The 9,716-nt window shown below is 43.4% G+C and overlaps 1 protein-coding gene across 1 annotated transcript in view; it reads left to right on the top strand.

The window, feature by feature from the left end:
* The window catches only part of LOC133415609 (potassium/sodium hyperpolarization-activated cyclic nucleotide-gated channel 4-like), a 154,788-nt gene extending 145,378 nt beyond the window's left edge, over positions 1-9,410 (top strand). The window contains 2 exon segments of the mRNA XM_061701766.1: positions 1,106-1,270; positions 5,212-9,410. Of these exon segments, the coding sequence (XP_061557750.1) occupies positions 1,106-1,270; positions 5,212-7,697 (2,651 nt within the window). The 3' untranslated portion in view covers positions 7,698-9,410.
* The last annotated feature ends 306 nt before the right edge of the window (positions 9,411-9,716 follow it).

Here is a 9,716-nt window from a genome sequence, read left to right on the forward strand (position 1 = left end):
GGCACTAACACACTGCCATAGCCTCACAGATACTGGCTTTTGAACTTTGTGCTGATAAAAAACAAGATGGCCCTTTCCCTCTTTCGCCCGGAAAACACCACGTCCATGACTTCCAAAAACTATTCGAAATGTGGACTCGTCAGACCACCGCACACTTTTCCACTTTGCGCCAACTCAGATGAACTGAGGCCCAAAAAGGAGCATCCCTAAAAAGCTAAATTGTTCAAAAGCAATGCTGGGGTGAGGTTCACCACTTTGTGAACAACTGCAAGAGCAAAATGTCCAACATGACACTCACCTGTTTCCAATTAACCAGTTCACCTGTGGAACGTTCCAAACAGGTGAGTATTCCTCAACTTTCCCAGTCTTTTGTTGCCCCAAATTCAAAATGAGAGAATATTTGCATTAAATATCTTGTCATTGTAGTGTATTCAATTGAATATAGGTTTAAAATTTATTTATGTTTTATACAACACAACTTCAATGGAATTGGGGTTTTTATAGAGTATATAGTGTTGTACAATAAAACGTAGCTAACTTAACTAGTGTTTTACAGTAATACTTCACAATGGATGGATGGATGGATATGCTGTATTTATATTTCCATGATTGAATTGTACCTGTGGTTGAAAAGTGAAGTGTGGAGAGTCTATGTCACCGAATTACACAAGTCAAAGAATGAGGCGATCATTCCAAAGAGCTTCTTAAATATCCACAATCTCTCTTTTATTTCTTGCTGTTTGTACTCTTTGTATTATTATAGTATAGCTACAGTGGCCAGGGCAATCTGCATCTTCCTTGACAATCACGCCTTGTGGTTTGTGGTTCAATAAAAATACAATAGTATCCTGTATGTGGTGACTCAAAATGTTGTTTCCCGACAGGAACACCAGAGGATGCATTTTTTTCCATTGTAGCTAGTTGGTTATGTGTGCGAGTATCAATGGCCTGGTGTTAGTGTGAGTTGCCGAGTATTACTTTTCCAATTGTCCAGGTCTATCATGTTTAGCCGGGTCGCTTCGTGGATGTTTGCAGCCCCCGATGAGATACAAACGACTTTAGTTATGTCAGGATTTTTTTAATTTATTTTTTTGCTTCTTTGCAGAGATTTGTTTGCTGACTCGTGGCAGACGGACAGCCAGCGTACGAGCCGACACATACTGTCGTCTGTACTCCCTGTCGGTGGATAACTTCAACGAGGTCCTGGAGGAGTATCCTATGATGCGACGGGCCTTTGAGACAGTCGCCCTGGACAGACTAGACAGGATTGGTAAGGATGTATCTGTTACACCACATTTCCACTGACCTGACTCTAACCCGTGGTACAGTATTGAATCAGTAAATCCTGATGTGGCTTGGGTTTCAACTGCAGAGTGTGACCATAACGATAACGATAGCTGCATCAGTAATGTTAAGCTTTTTGGGTCCAGGGAGAAATTTTTCCAAGGACCTCCTTGTGATCCCAATGGCAATTAAATAAAACTACCTGGTGTAGAACTTAAAATACCATATGAATTAAAATGTTTTCTGTTTTTGAGAAAATGTTGCAATGTTATGTTATGATAATTAGGTTGTATCTTTCAGGAAATTGTTGTTCTTGAAGTCATTACAAGAACAACAATATATTTTTGTCAGGGTAAAAGGTTGTAATCTTAGTAGAATAAAATCTGAATTTTTCAAGATAAAGCCATATGATTTTTTAAAAAAAGCCAGCATAAATGTTTTTTATTTTTTGTCTAAAAAAAACTAAAACAAAAAAGGACCATATTCTCAAAAGCAGACACCTATTGTTCTCGAAAAAAGGTTGAGCATGTTTGTTTTATTGCCCATATGTAGGTATGCACTTTTTGTTTTTAAATGATATGACAGAGTAATGTATTGTAAATTATTTTGCGGCCAGCCAAGCTACAGCTAGCAGACCCAGGGGGACCGAGGACCCCAGTTTGAAACCACCTGATATAAAGGATATGACATTATAACAGCAAGCCACTGTGTAATTCAATACTGAATTCAAACAAGAAGACATGCGATACGGAACAGTAGCCTGGTTTACATGGAGCTTTTTATTCCGATTACAATCGGTTTAAAAGCCCAAATCAAACGAAAACGCTTGAATAAACGCCTCAGAATGTTCTCCCCGTGCCTGGGTGGGTTTTCTCCGCCCAGTCCGGTTCCCTCCCACATCCGGTTCCCTCCCACATCCCAAAAACATGCGTGGGAGGTTAATTGAAGTCTCTAAATTGCCATAGGTATGAATGAGAGTGCGAATGGTTGTTTGTTTATACCGTATGTTCCCTGCGATTGGCTGGCGACCAGTTCAGGGTGTACCCCGCCTCTCGCCCGGAGAAAGCTGGGAGAGCTCCAGCACACCCGCGACCCTAGTTTTCTAGGCTACAATCACTCCTACATATTATCACTATTAACTCATTAATTTAGTGGGAGGGTGGTGAACGGGTTAAGAAAAAAATATGTTACATTTTGGCCTAAAAAAAACACACAAAAAAAAAGAACCAAGTGTTTACATTGGCCTTGGTGATGTGTCCACTCATGGAGGAGCATGTAAATTTGATTTAGTTGAGACCTTCCTTGACAATTATTTCACCCTTTCCCCCGTCTTTTGTGAACATTTTAAAGCCAACATCACATTTCAGTTCTTGGACGAGACGTCAAACCTGCTGAATAGATGCAGATGGCTAATTCCTTGTTTGATCCCCCAATGCAGACAATTGATATTCTCTGCATATCCATCAGTCTTCTCAAACGCTCTCAAAGCCCCGTGCAAATAAAATATTCACAATGAGAGGCACGTCCGTATCATCACTCAGCCATTGCTCGCCTGCTCTGTTTTATCCTCAGTGGAGGATGGAGACATTGCTTGTGGGGGAGACTCTCTGTAGCAAATGGCTGCTTTGAAAATATACGGTGGGCTGATAGTGATCTTAGACATGGTCTCCTGTGTACGGCCCTTTTTCCTGCCTGTACATCCCTCTCTCCCTTGATAAGTCACTGGTGTACTGTATAGCACTGACGCACAAATTAATGACTCTGTTGATGGACTTGCACAATCTGATTAGAGGTTTTGTGAGCGATTTGTGAGCAGGTGGATGGAGGGTCGTCTTCGGAGGAAGCACCTCGGCCGCGTATAGCCACCAGTCATAACAACATATGGATTGATCCGCGCCGAATTGCATTTGGAATATCTCGGGCTTACACAGGCTGGTATTGAGAATGGCAGGCCCGCGAATTGACCCTGTCACCGCTCGACTATGCCTAATGGACTTAAAGGTCAGCGCTTCGTGCAGTTTCTGAGGGACGTGGACTCAACTTGTCTCTTTGACCTTGTTTAACCTTGACAGACCTGAGTTTGAAAGCTGCGTCAGCAAGCTAAAAACTATTCTAAACAGATAAAAGATCAAAACAACTGCTATAAAATAGCTAAACAACATTTAACCCTCAAATAATCATATAAATCTTTATATAAAATAATGAACATTTGTTCGATTGTTGCATCATATTTTGTGTTTATTTTGTGTTTCTATATTTTTGGGACATTTAAAGATCATGATCCCATCGTTAATATTTTCCATAGTTTTCATCTGAATAATTGGTGTTGTTGATTCACTGTAATTTGCTTCCATTTTTTTAAATCAGACTAAATGAAATTAATATACAGTCAGTAATAATATATTTAGTAAATATATTCAAATAATGAATTAATGAATTTATTTTAATGTAAAAAATTAATCCATCCATCCATCCCTTTTGTAAGCCAATTCTCCTCACTAGGGCCGCGGGCGCGCTGGAGCCTACCCAGCGATCATCGGGCAGGAGGCGGGGTACACCCTGAACTGGTTGCCAGCCAATCGCAGGGCACATACAAACAAACAACCATTCGCACTCACATTTACATCCATCCATTCATTTTCTGAGCCGCTTCTCCACACTAGGGTAGCGGGGTGCTGTAGCCTATCCCAGCGATCATCGGGCAGGAGGCGGGGTACACCCTGAACTGGTTGCCAGCCAATCACAGGGCACATACAAACAAACAACCATTCACACTCACATTCATACCTACGGGCAATTCAGAGTCTTCAATTAACCGAGTATGCATGTTTTTTGGATGTGGGTGAAAACCGGAGTGCCCGGGGAAAACCCATGCAGGCACGGGGAGAACATGCAAACACCACACAGGCGGGCCGGGGGATTGAAACCCGGCCCTCAGAACTGTGAGGCAGATGCTCTAACCAGTCGCCTACCGTGCCGCCATAAAAAAATCATTTATTTATTAATTTAATTTACTGAATTACCCCCTCAGGATATATAATGCTGTTTGAATTTTAATTATTGGTTTTGTTTATTCATTTATTTATGTACTTATTTATGTACAGTATTGTTTACGCTCGATGATTGCTGTGACAAATTCATTCATTCATTCATTTATTCCTTCATTGATTCATTGAGTAAGTCATTAAGGTGGCATCAATGACCTGATGGGTCAAACCACACTGAAAGTCAAAACAAATACAACAAAAAGTAATACATATCAAATTGAATAAATTGATCAAATACAATTATTAATTCACGGTTTGACTAAATGGTTACATCATTAGATTAATACATTAAATAAATATATTTATGATTGACATTTCACGTTTTGAGTAATTAATTAACAATTTAACATTGCAATTTACACCTTTTTAGTTGTTTGTTTGACTTTATATTTATGTTATTTTAGTCCAAGAGCCCAGCCCATAGAACATGCATCAACTTGCATAATGGTTTGTTTGTATTTTGTCCCTACGTTTCTATGGAATCACAAAGTCAGAGCTACTGAGACATACCGCCTACACCTTGAGGCTGTCAATGCCCTCAGAGCCCGTGTCTCTCGGTAGTTGTCTCCCACCTGTCTTTTATTGCTGTTTCTCTTTGTCTCCACTCTATTTGTCTCCCCCCCAACTCAGCCTGCATTCTGCAATCTCATTGTAACATCTCTTTCTTGAAAATTTCGCTGTGATTCCTCTGTATATGTTGCTCTTTCTGCGGTAGCTTCTACAGGCTAGGGATGCTGTTAACTAAAGTGTCGGTAAAGTACACCAAAAATGTCAGCTGAGTATTATCTGCTGACAAGATATGCTCATTCTTGTTTTTGTTCTTTCCTCTCTTTCCCCCCACTCACTGCCTGTGTGTCTGTTTCTCTGTGTGCTTTCCTAGGCAAGAAAAACTCTATCCTGCAGCATAAAGTGCAGCACGACCTCAACTCGGGTGTCCTCAACTACCAGGAAAATGAAATCATCCAACAAATTGTGCAGCATGACAGGGATATGGCCCATTGTGCCCACCTCCTGCAGAACGCCCGTCCCCAGACGCCTCCTTCGCCCACACCTGTCATCTGGGCCCCACTGATCCAGGCGCCTCTCCAGGCGGCAGCAGCCACTACCTCGGTGGCCATAGCTCTCACACACCATCCCCACCTCCCGCCAACTCTCTTCAGGCCTCAGGTTTCAATGCTGGGGTCCCTGAAGGACCCCCCCAGTCGGCAAAAGAAGTTCCACATTTTTGGTCCATCATCAACAGCTCCTGAGTCTGCTGCGGATTCTCCCGCCAGCACACCTTCAAAACGACGTACTGGGGTGGACATGTCCTTACTGGCCTCTTTTCAGGCTCAGCATGTAGCATCAGGCTCAGAGGAAACTAGCTCGAGCCAACAGGGTTCAGGTAGTGGAGGTCACCGTAGACTAAATGAGACAAAGTCAGGGTTCAATGCAAGCGGGTCCTCTGCGTTTCCTCGCAGACCATACACATCGTCTGGTTCGCCATCATTGAGTTTGGCCCAGTTGCACTCACAACCACAGCATCAGCAACCTTTTCGATCCACCACCCCACCTTTGTCCAATTTCTTCCACCAAGCATCAACAGGAGGAAGCACAGGGTCGGGAATAAGTGGAAGCGCAGTCGGTGCCTGTGGCGGTGCAACAGACTGGCCTTCGGGTGGAGCAGTAGGAGGGTCTTTGGAAGGGGCGAGTGGAGGCGATGGTGGATGGGCCAGCGAGGACTTTACAACCACAGCAATGGAAGCGGGTTCGCTGAAACTCTTTAGGTCGGGGGCAGCTCCTCGTGGATCGGTGGGTGGTATCTCAGGGGAATCACTGGTAGGGGTTTCTGAAGGATCAGAGGGTGGTGCTTGTGGCAGATCAGCAGCAGTGGTCTCTTGTGGTGTTGCCTGTGCATCAGTAGCAGATTCAGCCAGGAAATCTTTGGTAGGTGTCTCACTTGCATCAACAGGAAGGGCTTCAGTAGAATTACCCAAAGGGATGACCACTGGTGGTTCATTAGGGAGGGCTTCTGGTGGTTCATTGGAAGTGACATCTGGAGACTTAATGCTATCAACCACCACAGGATCATTAGGAAGGGCTTCTGTTGGGTCAGCTGGAGAAAACTCTGGAGAATTACTTATCTCGACAACTGCTGTAGGATCATTAGGGAGGACTTCCCGAGGGTCAGTTGGTGTGACTTCTGAAAAATTACTTGTAGCAGTGACCCCCAGTGGATCGTTAGGACGACCCTCTGTTGGATCAAAGGTTTCTGGAGGATTGACCGGAGGAGTAGCCGTGGGTCCCCTTATTGGGGTTTGTGGTGACTCTCTGATAGCAAATCCTGGAGGAGGATCTCTGGGAAAGGCTTCCAGTGGAGCTGCTGCTAACTATATAGGGGTAGGTTCAAGTGGGCCAGGGGGAGGAGGGATTGCAGCACATAAAAGCATGTCAATAGAGGGCACAGTAGGGGGCCATGCAGCGAGTGGCCCTTCAGGGGGTGCCTCTGGTGGTACTGCAGAAGGACTGATTTCTTCTTCACGTTGTCAGAGCCCAATATCTACTGGCTCTTCCAGCCCCATGCCAGGACAGCTTCTCTACAGTCAACCACACCCCAAGCCTCCTCAAGTGACCCCCTTGCAACAATTTGCTGGAGGAGGCAGGACTACAAGTGGCCTGAACCTCTTCCACTCGCCTCCACATGGCTCCCCATCTTCAAGCAAAGGGCAGAATGGCCAACAGCCAACTGAGGGTTCACCGTCATCCCTTGGGCATTTTAGCCTGACAGGTCTTCAGTCTGGAATCCTTCCATACCAGATTTCTTTGGAGAGGTCTGCATTGGCTTCGCTCGCCCAATACGGCTCAGCCAACGCCTCCCCATGCCTTACTCCGGTGGCACCGAGCCCAACTATTCAAAGCCCTGTTCAGAGCAGGACTTTCCACTTCAGCGACCCATCCAGTTCAACAGGATCCCACAGTTTTCTGCTCATGCCTCAGTGCTCTCTACCTTCGCATCCCTCAGTCCATACACACACTGCAGCAAGAGAGCCCCAGTCCGGTCGCTTTTCTGAGGATCTAAAGCTGTTATCTAGCTCGCACCCATCTCTTCGCCAGGAGGTGGCCGAGGCCTTAGGCGCCCAAATTGTTGGTTCCGCGGTGGAAAAGGGTTATTACCCCTCACCCTTCTCTTCACCCACTCTAAAACCCAAACCCTGTAGCTCAGTTTCCGGTCATATGACTCCTCCAATCCAGCATTCTCCGGGCCACCCCCAACAGACTCATTCCCCCGGAGCCTCGCCATCCCCATCGCTCCAGAGGGGCTCCTCTGCATACTCATCGGATCTAGAAACTCAAGCTGTCCGCTCAAAGCTTCCTTCCAATTTGTGAGGATTAATCACACACTCCTGTGCTCCTTTGGATTGAAATACACACAAACTTTGTCACGTGTGGGATTCCTTTAAATTTCTTTTATCAAACGTCACTGTGTTCCGCCTTTCATTTGACCTTCGATTTGCTGTGATTTAATAGACACTTTACCACGTAACTGTTTATGCCCTGTCCTATTCTTATTTATACGTCATGTATATAGATAGAGATATATTTAAGTGATACTTTAATCAAGGAGGGTGTGAAAAAGATCTCTATTTAAAGAACTGATATTTCTTCATGGGCGAGGACAGTTCAGTACACAAATACTCATTTTGTCAGCAGGCATCTATGCACTAATATCTGCATCAAAGGCTTTTTCTGTATCTCAACAAAAGTAATCTACATTTTTGCTAAAATAATACGTCATATGGGATCACATATTGTTGATTCTTAAATGTATAGACTGCTTATTTATCATGTCTTTGTGTGTATATCTTTTGAAACCTAATGACGAAAAGATTTTAGGAAACCAAAAAAGACTTCCAGTAAGGTCAATCTAACTCTCGACCTCTTATTTTATATCAGTTTATTGTAATAATAATAATAAATAATAACAATGTGTTTTTGAAAGCAGGGCGAAAAGGGGCACACGTGAGCTAGCCTCGATCTCAATGTGGAGATTACTGCAAGTTGTGTGTCCCAACAAACTCACTTTGTCTTCCAAACTCATGTCGTTAAACGTGTGTCGGACGCCCATGTCGTTTCGTTCTTTCTGAATGTGTGCGTTTGTTCATGTAGCGCAAGCGTGCGATTCAGCAGAATAGACGGATGCAAGGCAAGATGTTGCCTTTTTTTTTCCACATTAAAAAACTCGGACTTCCATTAACCACAGGTTGTCTGTGTGGATTCTCAATCATTCAAGTCATTGGTATGACACATAAGCTGCAGTTCATCCACTAAATTTGAATTGAAAGCAACCAGACTTCTTAGTTTTAATCTACCTTTGATTCAACTTAAGTGGGTTAACTGCAGCTTGCACGTCTCGCGGTCTAACACTTGGACCATTGTAATAATAAATACAAATCAGATTTTCTGCACTGAAAATGGAAACAAACAATTTGATCGTTTAATTTGCACATTAACTATTCTTCTATGGCTGCTATAGCATCAACGTGGGCACGTCTCTATAAGATGTTGAATGTATGTACAATTGTCGCCGGTTAAAAACAAAAACAAAAGTACTGTAGCACCAAAAAAGACTGTTCTGTCACTTCAAAATGGCAATCGAGTTCAATATCTTGGACATGTTTTCAACAGCAGCCCTTTATATTGCTAAAGTGGCCTTTAGCAGGACTTATTTAATGTTATTACATGCCTAAAATGACCTGGATATAAGACTTGGCAAGTTCAAGTAGCCTCTTCCCCAATAATATAATGCAATCGTTCAAGTGTAGCTGAGAGCAGATGTGTGATATTGGAACTGGTGAGACCATTTAGGTGCAAGGAAGCATATTACAGTTTGTTTTTATTGTTTTTATTCATGTATTTTAAAATTATTACACTACCGTATTTTCACAACCATAAGGCACACCGTATTAAAAGGCACAGTCTCAGTTTCTGTATTTAACACATACATAAGGCGCACCGTATTATTGGGCACAGCCATGGTAAAACATATGCTAGCTTAAAACATACGGTAGCATGCATGCACGCTAAAACAATGTTTTTAAAAAGGTAGCGGGAGCAAAACTGAGTTCGGTTTTACTTTATTGAAGTATTTAACAATGTACTCACGTTATTTTTTGATCAATCCTCATCCACTCATCGGATACGGAACATGAGGTCTGTATCCGAAATGAACAGCTAGGAAAGTTCTCCATTGTGGCGTAACTCGCCTGGCGCTACCTCCTAGTCTTAGTAAAGCTGTGTTCGCCATCTGTCATCCATGGCTCCCACGTCGCTCGCAACTTCACTTTGAACGCCTGAGTTTATTGCACTCAGTCGAATGGTGACTGTATAGACTCTTCTCCCGGCTGT

Source organism: Phycodurus eques, chromosome 2, assembly GCF_024500275.1.
Source record: "Phycodurus eques isolate BA_2022a chromosome 2, UOR_Pequ_1.1, whole genome shotgun sequence".
NCBI classification, from domain to species: Eukaryota; Metazoa; Chordata; class Actinopteri; order Syngnathiformes; family Syngnathidae; genus Phycodurus; species Phycodurus eques.